At 34.6% G+C, this 15,129-nt stretch overlaps 2 protein-coding genes across 3 annotated transcripts in view; one reads left to right on the top strand and one right to left on the bottom strand.

The window, feature by feature from the left end:
- Positions 1 to 280: 280 nt before the first annotated feature.
- LOC310719069 (sortilin) lies at positions 281 to 9,340 on the top strand. 2 transcript variants are annotated; one of them, XM_083528384.1, is made up of 20 exons: positions 281 to 613; positions 1,013 to 1,075; positions 1,483 to 1,559; positions 1,666 to 1,768; positions 2,724 to 2,891; positions 3,210 to 3,283; positions 4,076 to 4,122; positions 4,271 to 4,407; positions 4,500 to 4,583; positions 5,049 to 5,109; positions 5,598 to 5,753; positions 6,087 to 6,184; positions 6,260 to 6,359; positions 6,442 to 6,613; positions 6,883 to 7,076; positions 7,362 to 7,557; positions 7,661 to 7,777; positions 7,919 to 8,045; positions 8,171 to 8,289; positions 8,375 to 9,340. In XM_083528384.1, exons 1-20 carry the CDS (start codon positions 371 to 373, stop codon positions 8,529 to 8,531), a joined length of 2,493 nt encoding a protein of 830 aa, XP_083384510.1. In that variant the 5' UTR covers positions 281 to 370; the 3' UTR covers positions 8,532 to 9,340. The 2 variants fall into 2 exon arrangements, with proteins under 2 accessions (XP_083384510.1, XP_083384509.1); XM_083528383.1 differs by having other exon boundaries at positions 8,406 to 8,886.
- Positions 9,341 to 10,766: 1,426 nt separating this feature from the next.
- irf5 (interferon regulatory factor 5) overlaps positions 10,767 to 15,129 on the bottom strand; it is a 28,164-nt gene continuing 23,801 nt past the window's right edge. Inside the window, exons 9-10 of the mRNA XM_083528576.1 lie at positions 12,613 to 12,731; positions 10,767 to 11,502 (exon numbers count right to left, since the gene is read on the bottom strand). Coding sequence (XP_083384702.1) covers positions 11,314 to 11,502; positions 12,613 to 12,731 — 308 coding nt within the window. The 3' untranslated portion in view covers positions 10,767 to 11,313. The remainder of the gene's footprint in view (positions 11,503 to 12,612; positions 12,732 to 15,129) is intronic.

Here is a 15,129-nt window from a genome sequence, read left to right as displayed (position 1 = left end):
ACAGGATTATTCATAGATAAAAAGGACACTTGGTGGATACAACACAAAAAAAGCAGATTTAGTCCCGTTATTAATTTGTTTGTTACTTATTGCCATTTGGTAATATTATTGTTATGACAGACAGACAGACAGACAGACAGACAGACAGACAGACAGACAGACAGACAGATTAAAAAAAGAATGTGCTGATTTGCTGCTCCTATGTTGGTGCACTGCTGTTGGTCGTGCTTATTCTGTTTTCTATTAGTCTCCTCCCCCTAACATGTCAGTCTCTCAGGAGGACAGTAGAGGAGATTATTCTTTCCGACAGCCAGGGTTACTGATGCTGGCTGTAATATAACTTTGCACCGTCTGTTTGGATGAACTAGTGATGGTCTGGAGACTGACTGCTTTAGCTTTTGCATGCTCTCTGCTGCATGTAGACGCAGGTGTACAGTATGGGAAGCGTGATCAGAGTACACTGACTTTCTCCAGGCCTTCTTCAGTTCCAGAGGAACAGAAAGGCAATTATCGTACAAAACGGGATACACGGTCCCCCAAGTCCGACTTTGTAGAATATTTAACTCCTCTTAGTGCCAAAGAGCATGTGGCCCTGGCGAGCACCACGTACGAGGTAAGAAAGCACTGTGTTTCTAACTACAGATTATAAATTCTATTATGCTTAATGGTAATAATGTTTGTTACACTTATTAATGCCATTTTACTATGAAATTTTACATGCTCTTTGTTGTGATGCAGCCATTAATTTTACACTACAAATAACTATAAAAACGACTATAAAAGGAAATATGTAATAAAAAAAACAGTAATGGGCAGCATTTAATCGTGTGATGGTGTTTGACATTGTGGATATTTCTGGGTTCTCTTTAGGTTATAAAACTAACATTCCCCTAAATAATAGAATCCATGGGCAGCTCACTTTTTTATGAAACCTCTTAAATTATTGGAAGAAAAATATAACCTGTATCATATTGTATATTGTTTTTAGCGTTTCCATTATTTTCTGTTATAGACAGTCTTTCATGGAGATGACGGCTCTAGTTTTACTCTAACATGGGTAGGAGTTGGAACTGGGGTAAGTGACTTGACTTTTAGAATTGTCTAATGAAAGTTTATCAGAGAATCACTACATGCTGTTATCTTGAGTCATATGAGTTGATATTTTTTTTCATATTTCACACAGTCATTCTTGGCTTTGTGGAAAAATGAGTTGCATTCATAATAAAATTATTCATTTGCATTTATTTGGCTGAAACTTTTATTGGAAGTAATTTAAAAATGAGGCAAAACAATAATACAAGATGTTAGACTATGTTTCCAACAATTTCTTTAAGATATATATATATATATACACACACACACACACACACTTTTTTTCCCTGTATTTTTAAAGTAAGGACTTACTCGCAGTAGACTGATGAGTAATCCTGCTAATCTGACCTGTATAATGACTCTGTAAAACACAATTCTCTATTCTGTCAGGTTATTCTGGTTTTGTCCACAGTCAGTGCTTCACTGGAATCCTATTTTGAACGTGGCTCCAATCGGCTTTACAGGAGGTTAGTGCATAGCAAGTGACAAAATTTTGTGCTGTTGTCTATTTTGTTTATCTCAGTTACATAAACTGAACATTTCATAACCCTGTATTTCTATATTTTGTGATAGTGAAGATTATGGAAAATCCTTTCATGACATCTCATATGCCATCAACAATTCCTTCATAAGAACGGACTTTGGGATATCTGTAGGCCCCAGGAATTCACAGCAGGTGTGCAACTAAAGACCACTCAATTTATGATATTACTTGGATATAAGTATCCAGACACAAAAACACATTGAAGCTTGTTTATCAGATTTTTATTAGAAGAAGTTTATGTAAATGTTAATGGGACAGTAATTTTTTTTAGATCAGATAGATTTAGAAATGTGTATGTGGTGTAAAGAAACCTGATACTCTGGAAATGCCCGATGATGGCAGCACACTAGGTTTTTATGGAACATTCTGAGATGCAACAGAAGAGTCATTTATCGATTATGGAATTGCTCAAATGTTGCGTTGCATTAATAGAAGATGCAATGGCATCCCCTTTTCATAAACCAGTATTTCTTTGAGGTCAGATTGATAAATAGTTGTATTTGTTTTAATATTTTATTTTATTATTTCATTAATTATTGATATTGATAAGAAATGTGTGTTATGTATAAAGTGACAGTTACTTGGCTGACTTAGAAGAAATCACTTACATTAGTAAGGATCGTTAAATGTTCTGGACCTTTACAAGAACTCAGGAGCTTTTGTGAGATTTAAATCCTTTCTGAGCTAAAATATTTTTTTTATTCATTTCCAATATCAGTGTAAATGCTTCTACAAATAACTTATAAATAAATTCACTCCTATTCAAGTTGAAATATGAGGTTCATTGAAAGAGCAAAAAAAGTAAATATCAGGTTGGACTAGAGCTTCTTTGGAAGTAATTAATATAACAGTGGCTTCAAATTTGGTCAAGAAAATGACCCTATAAAATATCTAATGATGTTCTTCTTAATGCAATTATAGGCAGCACATCCTGTGTTTAGGAGCATACCAGTGCAGTCTACAAGACTTTGCTCAGTGTTTGCCTTTCTAGTGACACCACAATAATAATACATTTGCTGTGTTGGATGACATGTGTATCAGTTCTTTTACTAAGCATGTAAGTTGTGACATTAATATTTATTTCTAGGTGATTTTGACAGCTGAGTTGCCCATCGCAAATGTACCAGGAGGAGTTATATTTACTTCCACAGACTCAGGAAAAACCTTTAGATCAGTAGAGCTGCCATTCCACCCAGCTCAACCCATTTCATTCCATCATCACAACCCAGATTGCCTGCTGGTCATCAGCACAGAGGTGAGAAATGTTTTATATCAAAGGTTTCAGCTGAAAATCTAATGTTTCATTAGTCAATTAGCAACTATGCAAGTGAAAGGAACAATGCAAACCCATTTACTGAGTAAAAATAGTAAAAAATTTCTAGGGTTTCTGATAGTTTTACTTTGGGCAAACTTGTTTATTTGGATGTTTAGATTTGTATAGGTTTGTAGATATGATAAATTTTCATTCTTCATCTTTAAATGGTCTATTACATTATAGGCTCGGCATTATACAAACAGAACCCAGATTTTAATCTTTACAAGGACTGCTCTGTTTTTTGGAACACATTTACAGGGGTGTCTATGGCTCTCGCAGAACTTTGGGCGCAGCTGGTCAAAAATCCATGATGGAGTTTACTCTTTTACATGGTAAGATCAATGCTATAGAAAATATAAGACAAAGAAGGTGTTGTTCATAAATGTTGGTTGTAATAATTGAATCTTTTAGAAATATTTGCAAAGCCAATGTTGGTATAACTGTCCTCATTGATGTAATAATCTAATGATGGCGAGAAAATTGCTTTTTTTGTTTTTTGTTTCCTGACTGATGTCTAGGGTAAAATGCTTAAAATTCGTAAAATGGCTTCTTATTGGCCACTGTACAGTATTCACACTGCACCCATATACCTAAAATGTAAATTACCTTCCTTCATTTTGCTATTCATTTTGAATATTGCTGAAATATTTATAAATAATTAGTTCAATGCCATGATTCACAAACCATAGTCAGGTGATTATATACACTCACCAGCCACCTGTACATTTGCTCATTCATATATTGTCCATTCAAGCAATCATGTGGCAGCAGCACCATAAATAAAACCATACAAATACAGCCAAAGCTTTAAGTAAAGTTCACATCAAATAGGAATGTGACAAAACAATTGGCATCCAAGTTGAAGACTACATAAAGATCAAGTTAATATTTTTCACTTTGCAGATGTCTCTAAATAATGTTTTTTTTTTTTGAGTGACTCGAGCCTTCTTGGGATCCCAGATGGTTTTTATATTATTCAAACCAGTACATTTGGCACCCCCTACTATTCCACAATGAAATTCCCGAAGATAACACTTTTCCCCATTCTGATGTTTAATATGAATAAGTGAAGTTTGTGATCTGTATACCACAGTGGTTCTTTTTTTGTCATTGTCTCTCTGAAGGGGACCAGGCTTCACTCTTTTCTTCAGTTATAGCTCTAAAGGCACAGGTGAGATTTTCACATTTAAAGTTGTTTTCATAAATCACATGACTTTAATTAAATCAATGAAACAAAATGTCATACTTCTATGCATATTCAATGAATTATATATATATTTATATATAATATATTCCTCTGTGCCTTTTGGGGAACATAGTGGAGGCAGACAGGCGAGGAAATCTTTATCTGAGACGCACACTGGACCTGGGCAGAACCTTCACTATTATTGCTCAGAATATCTTCTCCTTTGGCTACATTGGAGGTTTCCTTTTTACATCAGTCATGGAGAATCCGGTTGAGAAAACGCTTCCACAAATAAATATCTGACCATAATTTGTTATATAAAGTATTTCCAGATTTAACTTAGTATATGTGTTTGTGCGCAGGGTTTTCCTCGTGTTCTTTATGTGTCTTTGGACCATGGTGATCAATTCACCAAAGCTTTGCTCCCATCAGCCACCTCAGAGCAGGTAAGGAACAATAGAGCTGAATGAACCTACAGTTTTTATCCAGCACAAAAATACAAGAAATAAATTCAACTTTTCACTCGGTTTAAGGTCAGAACTTTAAAACAAATACAAATACAAATAGTGTTGTACATTTTTAATATTTCACACACACACACACACACACACACACACACACACACACACACACACACACACACACACACACACACACACACACACACACACACACACATAGGAATGCTTAAACTCATGATTGGAGATCATGGTACTGATATATTTTTGTTGATTAAGCAGAAAAAAACTTTCTCCCACAACCTCTATGTTGATAGTCTGCCAGACACACACACACACACACACACACACACACACACACACACACACACACACACACACACACCTTGACATCCACATAGTTGTGCCATTCAGTCTTGATCATACCTGCATGTTCTTACTCACTGTTTTCAGTTCTATTCGGTTTTGGATGGAGATGAAGATATGATCTTCATGCATGTGGATAGCCCTGGAGGTACAGACCTGAAACATAATCTTATTTTCTTAAATTACCTCTTGAAAATACTAAGGCTACATAATATAAAGTAAAACATTTGCCATCCTGGTTTACTGTTAAATATTTGTGTTGTTTTTACGCAGTTGTGGTGCTAATGCTTTGTCTGGTCAGTTGGTCAGTGTCTCTATACTAGAAAAGTTCTTTAAAGTGCTGACAAATCATCTGTTTAGGAAAATTGCATGACAGCTGATTTTCTGGGTGAGAAATTCTAGACAGTTCACATTTCACTAGTCCTTGGAGGTTTCGATAAGGCAGAGGGCATTGTTCTTTATCAGCTAAAATGCAATGACAGTGACTTTATGGCCCTGTTGGAACATCTGATGCATTCAGTACATCAGGGTTGATCTTATGTACACATAAAAAGAGAATACATTTTAATAACTTTTTTGGAGTTATACCACACAATATTCATCCTTTTTTATCTTTGTATTTTACAATGTGTGTAGATGACACATATTTTGGGACGGTGTATACGTCTGATGACCGTGGCATCCTGTACACCAAGTCTCTTGAACGGCATCTATTTGGTGGCCAAAGGAAAAGTGACTTTACAAATGTGACATCATTGCGAGGAGTGTATCTTACCAATGTCTTAGAGGAGGGTACGGCACACATACATGCACAAGGATCATTCAAGATTTGTAATTTAACGACTCTGTGTTACATGTGGCACAGTAATAAATATATATATCTTTTTTTTTATGTAAACTGAATTATTAAATGAACTATTAACATGTTTCACATACCGTGTGTTTTATATGGGAAGTGGTTCCATATAAAACATGCAGTTACATACCCAACATACACAATAATTTAGTTATACCGTAGATGATCTTAAATATACGTACATCGCAATGTTTCAAAAAGCTGTTCAGTGAACCCAGACGTTACGATCTTGTGAATATGAATCTTATGAATTACTTTCTTTGTTACAGATGGGCGAATTTGCACAGTCATCACATTTAATAATGGGGGAAAATGGTGGCCACTAAAAAAGCCAAAAAATGTGGAATGTGAAGAAAGCTTGAAAAGGGTAAATAAATGTATTAATAAAAAAAAATTTTATTTCAAAGCAAACAGAAAAAACACTTTTGTTTGTATGTTTCAGTGTAACTTGCACATTCATGGAGAGCACAGCCTTTACAGTGGCATTTCCCCCATGCTGCCTCTGTCTGATCCGTCTGCTGTTGGCCTGATCATTGCTCATGGTAACAGACCCAAATTCACATTGGCTAGTCATTAATATGCTGTCACTAAGAAGCCTACAGCCTATAGTCTTTATTTTTACAGGCAATGTCGGGAAATCCATTTCAGCATCTAAGCTAGACGTGTACGTTTCCTCGGATGGAGGGTACAACTGGATATGTGCACTGAGGGGTCCGCACCACTACAGCATACTGGATTCAGGAGGTTTGATTGTGGCTGTGGAGGTTCGCAGAAATCAACAGACAAATGCAATAAAGTAAGTTTTATAAGAACTGTATATAAATATTCTACAAAATATAAGCAATTTTATAAACTGTTGCAGACCTACATATTAATAGAATTAACATTAGCATTTACAGAGTTATCATTTATTCTCTGAGAAAAATAGCATAAAAGTACAGTAAGCGTAGGTAATAGTGTTTGCACTGTACTGTAATGTGACTGTGTGTGTGTGTGTGTGTGTGTGTGTGTGTGTGTGTGTGTGTGTGTGTGTGTGTGTGTGTGTGTGTGTGTGTGTGTTTTCAGGTTTTCTACAGATGAGGGTCAATGTTGGAAGACTTATAATTTCACAGAGCATCCCATTTTCTTTGCGGGACTTACATCCGAGCCCGGCACTAAGACTCTAAATATCAGTGTGTTTGGGTACCGGCCTGATGATGATGATCAGCCCACGTGGGTTGCAGTGACCATAGACTTTGAGCAGCTTCTAAGTAGAGAATGTGAGCATAATAAAGTGCCCATGAAAAACAATGGAAAACAAACATAACTTTTGTTTGTTGAATTTCATTAAATTCTGTTAAAACTGTATTCAGTCACACAAATAATAGTTTTTTTGTTGTTGAGAAACATTTCCACTTAAATATATCATTTTATCATTTATTATTTTGCCAATCTTTATAAGCTGCTACTTTCTGTACAAGTATCTATAAAGCAAAACATTTTTATACTGTATCTTACAACAGTATTGAATCAGTATTGAAATGTTTCTGCTGGTGATATATTAGGTGGTGAGAAGGACTACATAAAGTGGTTGGCTCATTCTGATGAGGAAAAAAGAAAATCAGAGACAAATGGATGTGTCTTGGGCTACAAGGAAACTTTTCAAAGATTGAGAAAGACGTCGGTCTGCAGAAATGGACGCAACTACATGGTCAGGAAGCAGCAAAAACTGTGTCTTTGCTCCAGAGAAGATTACATGTGGTAGGAAATATTTCTAGAATTATGTATGAGATATGTAAAACTTGAAATAAGTGAAACAGCCTGTGACATATTCTCTGTGTCCATCTGTCTCTCTTTATTGTAGTGATTATGGTTATTACCACAATGTAAGTAGCTCTGAATGTGTGAAACTACCTGAATCCACAAACAAAACACTGGAGCTTTGTCTGAGTGGGACGTTAAAGGAGCTTCAGACAACAGGGCATGTGACATTTTATACCTTTATTTAGTTTCATCTCATACAGTTATATACAATGGTTTATTACATAATATATACATTAATGAACAGTATATAGACACATGCAGGTTCATTATAATGACACTTCTTACATTATATTCAAAGGTATCGAAAGATCCCCAGCGATAAGTGTGAGGGTGGTTTCAGCCCCCCACAGCAAAAGAATGTGGCCAAAATGCATTGTGGGAATTCCAGCCAAGCTTCCACTACCACACCTCAGCCTGACAGACTAGTAAGTAAAATTGCATTTTATTATTTCCCTGTACAGATGTGATGATAATGGATTTGGTGTCTTATTTTTATTAAGCAGGTAATTAACCTGTTTGATATAAATTTAGTAAATATATCATTCTTAAGGCAGGAGCAGTGATGAAAGTGTGGGTGCTGATCGTGATCAGTGTCAGTGCAGGGACTGGATCTCTGGCTATTATTATTGCAATTACTATAACAGTCCAGAGGATAAACAACAGACAAAGGTATTACTTGAGAGTTCATTTGTGGGTTTGTTTTTTCTCTATTATTCAACTATTACCCTTACTGAGTTTATTTCTGTCCCTTTAGATTAACATCATACCAATTCTCAGCTCTTCAGCTGCATGAGGAGGAATTGTGCGTTGCCTCTGAGAGAAATCCCAGCCCTACCCAAGCCATCTACAAGGAAAATTCAGATGCATTGCATTCAAATGAACCTCAGTATTACAGCTTTTCTATGGAATGAGTTCAAAATAAACTTGGGGCTGAACTTCCAACTAGATGTAGATCAACTCCAATTCTCAAAACATACATAAGTTCTTCTAAAACTATCCGGATTCCTACTGAAGGAACGTTTGATATGCTCATAAAGCTGGCTGATGTGTATAAAGAGCAAAGAAAACTAGTCTCCATTCACCACATAAATATGCAGCCATATTGCTAAATTCTTACTGGAAAAAATGAGAATGCAAAAAAAAAAATTGTTGCATTTGTATAATAATATTAATAACAAAGCTGCTTTACAAAAACCATGGTGTAGATACACTTTGTGAAACTTAATTGATATCTTAAGAGGAAGGAGTCCATCAGATGGAGCCCTGGGTGATTCTTAAAACAGAATTTAGAAAGTAGTAGGACACTGATAATAATCTGGAGGGTTTCATTTCAATTGGATCTCACACCAGAGGATCCCAGGGAAGGAGAGTGAGTGGTACAGATGCAAATCAACTGGGACATACTGACTGGGATGACATGAAAGCTAAATGAAACATTTCAGTTCTGTTGGTTTTCAGTTAATTCAATTAGCCACTATTTTTGAGCATCGTGCATAATATCTGAGTCTGTTCCATCAGATTACAAATGCTACAAGTTTATTACATTTATATGTGTTCTGTTTAACATCATCTGTATGAGCCTTATTGCAAAATTCATTACAAACTTGTTTAGATGAAAATGGGCCTCACCCAGCTGTTTGATGACTTTGACCAAAAAACCCTTTGTGTCTAAATAACAGTAATGTAAATCACAATAAACAAATTGAGCAATTCAAATGATGTTATGGACTGATTGAATGAGGTGGGTAACATTTTCAATAATTGATTCATTAGAAGATTAATAGACAGGTAAGCTTTTATTTCTGTTGACTTCCACTGGAAAACTTGGGCAGCTTAACCACATTGTTTAAGTAATGTACTCTTTAATGTGGATGTGGCAGAGTTGAAGATGCTGAGATTCATTGGGAGTGACGAGGATGGAAATGCGTTTATTAGAGGAAATACACATGTAGGACGTTTTGGAGACAAGGTCTCTCACCGTGTGATTGACCACTAGATTGAGAAGGTTCGGACATGTGCAGAGGATGGGACATGGGGTGTATTGGTGAAAGAAAATGCTGAGTATAGAGAAAGGAGGAAAAGAGGGCCATGGATGAGGTTTATGGATGTGGTGAGGGAAGACATGTGGGTGGTTAATTTGAAAGAGGCAGATCAGAGCACAGAGAAGTATGGAGAAGGAGCATCCTCTGTGAGGACCCCTAACAGGAGCCACTGAAAGAAGACGACGATGACTCTTTAATGTGGTTCAGGAAGGTAAGACTGATCTTATAATTTTGCTCACCTATAAATTTTAGCATCTGTAACAAAAAGTGCAATGGTCTAAGTTGCTGAACACAACTAAATGAAATGATCACGAATTATGACTAATATTAATCTTTTAAACAAACATCTTCAGTGTATAGAAAAAACAATAGTAGTTTTGCTATTCTAATACTTTTGAAGGGAACTGTATATGGTTTAGAGCCTGGCAAGTTGGAAGTTGCAATCATTAATAAATTTATTTATGTGGATTGTCAGTGACTTGCATCCAACATAAGCTCACAGCTGTTAAATATAAAACAAGATTGTCTCTTGCTTTCCTCTTGTGAAACAAGAAAAGGAATATACTGAATCAGTATCAGTTTAAAAAGGTGGTTTGTGTGGAGTGCAATTGAATTTATCGATTTTTGTAAAACTTATTTATGACAATGTAAATTTTAAAGCCACTATACAAATAAAAATGTGATTGAATTACAGCAGGGACTTCAGAAGGTCTAGCAATAAAAACATGAATGGGGTGCAAGTAAGTAAGCACAAGTATGATGGAAAATCTTCAGCAGTTTCTGAAAAAAACAAATATTGGTATCAGTAACTGTGCTGCAGTTAAAGTCACAGAGAGCAAAGATTTTCTTTACTCTGATGTTTAATATAAACATTTTGTGAGTTGGGGAAGAGGTTGGCTCAGGTTTATGGGACTTCTCATAAAGTCCAGCAAAAAATAGCTATTGTTTTCATGTTGTCATGTTCCCTTTTGAGTCTGGTTCCTCTTAAGGTTTCTTCCAAATAACATTGTCACAAAGCAGCTTCAGTAAAATAAACAGATTATTGAAGATGTTAAAAGCACAATACAAATTCAATTGAATTTTCAGGTTCAATATCAGAAGAACTTGAGAACTAGTTTGTTATTTATTGAAACAAGTCAAATTAAAATAAAACATTTTAGAACAACAAAGACCATTGAATGCAAGATTCAAACCACAATTAAAGCAGCCCTGATAGCCCCATGTATTTTTGGTGATGCAGCACAAGAAGATAAACACATTTGGAAGGACCTCAGTTGGAAACTATAACCATGATTGTTATTGTTGAATTAGAATTCCAGATCTGTCTGCTCTATTTGAAAAATAATGTTAGTTATAAGAAAACAGTGATATTACGATGTTGGTCACTTGGCACGTCATGCGAGCTGCCATCCACTGTAGGTTGTAAACATTTCAGTATTATTCCCTGAATAGCAGCCTACCAACTATAGCTCAAACAAGCAAATCTTAGTGTGAAACCAAGACAAATGTTTAAAGAATTAAATATTCCTCCACAAAAGCAATGTGTTGTACAAATGGAGCTGATCCAAAAAAGCACTCATTTAAAACAATACAGTGCAGCTGCATTCCTCCTCAGTTAGAGCATGTAATGATGAGACTGAGTATCCCTGTGTTAGTGGATGGTCTGATGCCATGAAGCTTGTGCCTGTTGATTTTGCAATAGTCTGTGGAGTTCCTTAAACTGCTCAACAGTTTGGTCCTTCAGATCAGGATTGGAGATCTGAAGGCGGATGCTGTCTGTGGACCATGAGAGCTCGCCAGAAAACATCTCAGTCAGAATCCTTGCCACTACAGGCACAACCTGAAGAAAAGAAAAGTGGTATTGAATAGGAGGATGCAGAGAATTGCTTTAAATACAGGAAAATACTTTAAATCAGACCCGTTTAAGACCCGTTTATTTTCAATCTGCTTCTTTAATAAATAATTTTAATCTGGAAGAACAACATCTAGGACATACAGCATCTAGGACAGTGGTGCTCAATTCTGTTTTTTGGTCACCTTCTGCATTTATCTTAACGTATGTGCCTGAACCCTGTTAATCAATGCATTTAGAGTGTCAGGACCTGGTGTGGTGTCTGTAAACTCTACACAGTGAGCACCTCTGCATAAAGGGTTATGCACTTCACCGTTGTTTACTGGTAACTAATACACTACATAATACAATTAACAATTATGCACATAACCAAACAATCAAACAGGAAATTCACTCTCTGCTCAGTTTTGTATTGTATTCAAAATATATTAAGTGGTTTATACTTGTTTTTAACTATGCATATAAAAATGGCTGAATAACCAGAGTTCATTTGGGGAAAGAGCAAAATTAAAGATTTCAAAGTAAATAATTTTGATGAATTTCCCATGACCATACACAACTATAGGAAGAGCAAAACCAATTCAATTGTTTTTTTGTTTTTTTTTTGTTTTTTGACTGAACATTTTGATTTGAGATGATATACATGAGAAAAGAGTTTGTAGTTTTATATAATTGAGCTTTTATTTCTAGGTAGTTCTTTTTAAATATGCTGAACAACATAAAACATGACAACTTTTTGTATCGGATCACCCAATTTTAGTTAGCAAAAGTGAGACTTATAGTGAATTAAAAAATACTAGTGTGTGGTTGCATCTCCAATTCTGCAACAAGCGCTGATTTTGCACTGCATTGTGTTTGTTTACAAATACTCTCGGTTATAGTCTTTATAGTCCCCTTCGCACAGTGCTGTATATTCAGAGTATACAGTAGGTTTACTGCTCGGCGCTATCTTGTGTTATGTGTATTGTCCCATGCTGTCTTGTGTTGTCTTGAATATCTAGAAATAAGTTTAATAATGATATAGAAATAGGAGGTATACAGTGTTTTCAAGTCTTTAGTAAAGTGTGAACTCCTGGAATTCAAAGTGAATTTACCCACCTGAACAATTATAAGCTTTTTCTCTTTGGGTTTTCTGTCAGGCCAGTCCTCCCCAAAGCAGAAGTAAATTTCAAAGGGTGGGGGATTCGGCACCTCGCCCTTCTGGTACATGATAAGTCCTGTTAGAGGAGGAAAGATGCATCATCTTATTTATGAGCTAATCAGCTCCTCTTTTTTTAAATATACAGTACGTAGATGCAAATGTTGGTGTTCATGGCTTTAAAGAGTTTTTGTAACCCAGTTTATTGGTCACCCTGCCAAACATTGCTCTCTCTCTCTCTCTCTCTCTCTCTCTCTCTCTCTCTCTCTCTCTCTCTCTCTCTCTATATATATATATATATATATATATATATATATATATATATATATATATATATATATATATATATATTAGTATACAACCATAAAAGGACAATAAAATAAATAAATTAAATGTGTAATATATATATATATATATTTTATATATACATTTAAATTATTTATTTTATTGTCCTTTTATGGTTGTTTAAACCTGCCACTGGTACTGGTGTAAAAATATCTAAATGAATACATGAATTTCAGGCATTTCAAATGAAATCTTAGATATTTCCAATGTGTACACAAAGTGCTAAAATAAAAATAAAATAATGCTATTTGCATTTGAATTTTAGTTTGTGTGTATACATGCAGCATTAGAATCAAAAGCAAAAATAAAATCAAAGAATCCATCATATCAGAATCTTAAATCTGGTGTAGTCAGGTTTTAAGAATCTTCAACTTCGCAGGTTTTCAGTCAGCAATCAGAGAATAAACTGTTAATGTAATATAATATTTATTCTGTATTTACAGTGATAAGTGGGAAAAATAAGCCTTAAAAAATACCAATATAATCCTAACGTATTACAATTGTGTACAGTCGAATCTATTTTTGCACTGTTAAAAGTTGTGTTTTTTTAAATACATATTTAATTGAGTTTGAGAGACTTTATGCATGATAAAATCTGCCCATTTCTGCCTATAGCACAAAGAGGAATCCTGGAATGTAATTGCAACCACTTTAACACTAATAAAGAGTTGGAATATAATTTTATTCGACATTCAGTTTTGATTAAATTGTTATAAAAAAATTGTGTCCCCCAATTCCATATCTGTGGTGTTAAAACAATTCCTCTTGTGATAAAAGGGGATTTCTATTTGAATGACTTCCTTTGTGTGGAGGTCACCACAGGTAACAGGTGACCACAGGTGACCACATACATTGTGCTAAATTTTATACACTTTAATTTGTCACACTTTAATAGTGTCTGGTGTACAATGATAATTAGCAAATCTGTAGATATGTTTATTTACATTTTGATAAATAGAATGGTAATAATATTTCCAGAATGTTTGTTGATATCAGTTGTTCAATATAAATCATTTTTATATTTATTATTTATTACATTGTCCACTTTTTTTGCACTGCTTCCCACTGGCACATATTTCTATATTAGAGCTATAAATTTGCCATTTTATCTTGACTGTAAGTTTTGTATAAATCGTACTTCTTTTTAATTTATACACATTATACCTGGAATCTTATGTCACAGCAAATCCTTGTGTGTGTGTGAGCACACATGGCAGTTCTGATTTTGAAATCAGTATTTTGTCAGAATTGATATAAAAAAATAAATAAATAAACTTTGATTTTTGGATCATTTCTCTGTAATGTTCCTGTTTTTCCTGCTAACACCACAGACTCCATAGTAATTCCACAAACAACATACAACCAGAAAAGGGGTGTTTTCACAAAAAGCATATATTTTGCCTAAGCACATCGAGAAACCTATAAGTTAGCACTTGTCAGGTAGGCCAAGGTCTAGAGTGCCTTCAGAATGTGTCTGTATATGTATTTAGAACAATACAGAATTCAAAATATTGATATTATCACAGACATAAGTGGTTGTTCCAATACCAATTAACACTAAATAAATTATCCTCAAGCTACAAATTTACAGGATATAATGCATTAAACAAATTTTAAATACATGGAAATAAAACTTATTATTTTGTGAAATATATATTTATTAAGTTTGCCACTTCTGTTAAAGACTGGCCCATATAATGCATCCAGTACTGTATACATGAATACAATCTAGAACAATGTTTTTTTTTTTTTTTTAATTAGACTTTTTTTGGATTCACATTTAAACAAAAGTCTATAAAATTAGACATGAGTAAACTACATGAGTCTGGACTTATATTAAACCTCCCAAAAGCTTAAAGGCTTTTAGTGCTTTAAATCTGCTGTTATACATATGTCCGACAGATGGTGCTGTGACGCTAGACCGCCTCTGACTACTGGCAACTGTTCTATTTTTAGATATTAACACTAATTGAAATAGCAGACTGAGCAAAATTTTTCTAATTTTATAGAACTCTGAATGCTATATCTTTTATTAACAATAAACTTCTAAATACTTTTTCATTAGTATTGAACCAAACACGTTTAATATGAGTGTTTCTTTTTTTTTTTTTAAGAAAATAATAAGTCAACTT

The sequence above is a fragment of the Silurus aristotelis genome (genome assembly GCF_946808225.1).
Source record: "Silurus aristotelis genome assembly, chromosome: 24".
Classification (NCBI taxonomy): domain Eukaryota; kingdom Metazoa; phylum Chordata; class Actinopteri; order Siluriformes; family Siluridae; genus Silurus; species Silurus aristotelis.
The sequence above is the reverse complement of the archived record's forward strand: the minus strand, read 5'-3'. Positions and strand labels throughout refer to the sequence as shown.

Excerpts from the sequence above, each read along its gene's own strand:
- LOC310719069 (XM_083528383.1), top strand. The coding sequence starts at position 371 with ATGGTCTGGAGACTGACTGCTTTAGCTTTTGCATGCTCTCTGCTGCAT. Across the intron at positions 3,284-4,075 it reads GGAGTTTACTCTTTTACATG|GGGACCAGGCTTCACTCTTT; the intron begins GTAAGATCAATG and ends GTCTCTCTGAAG. Across the intron at positions 5,754-6,086 it reads TACCAATGTCTTAGAGGAGG|ATGGGCGAATTTGCACAGTC; the intron begins GTACGGCACACA and ends TCTTTGTTACAG.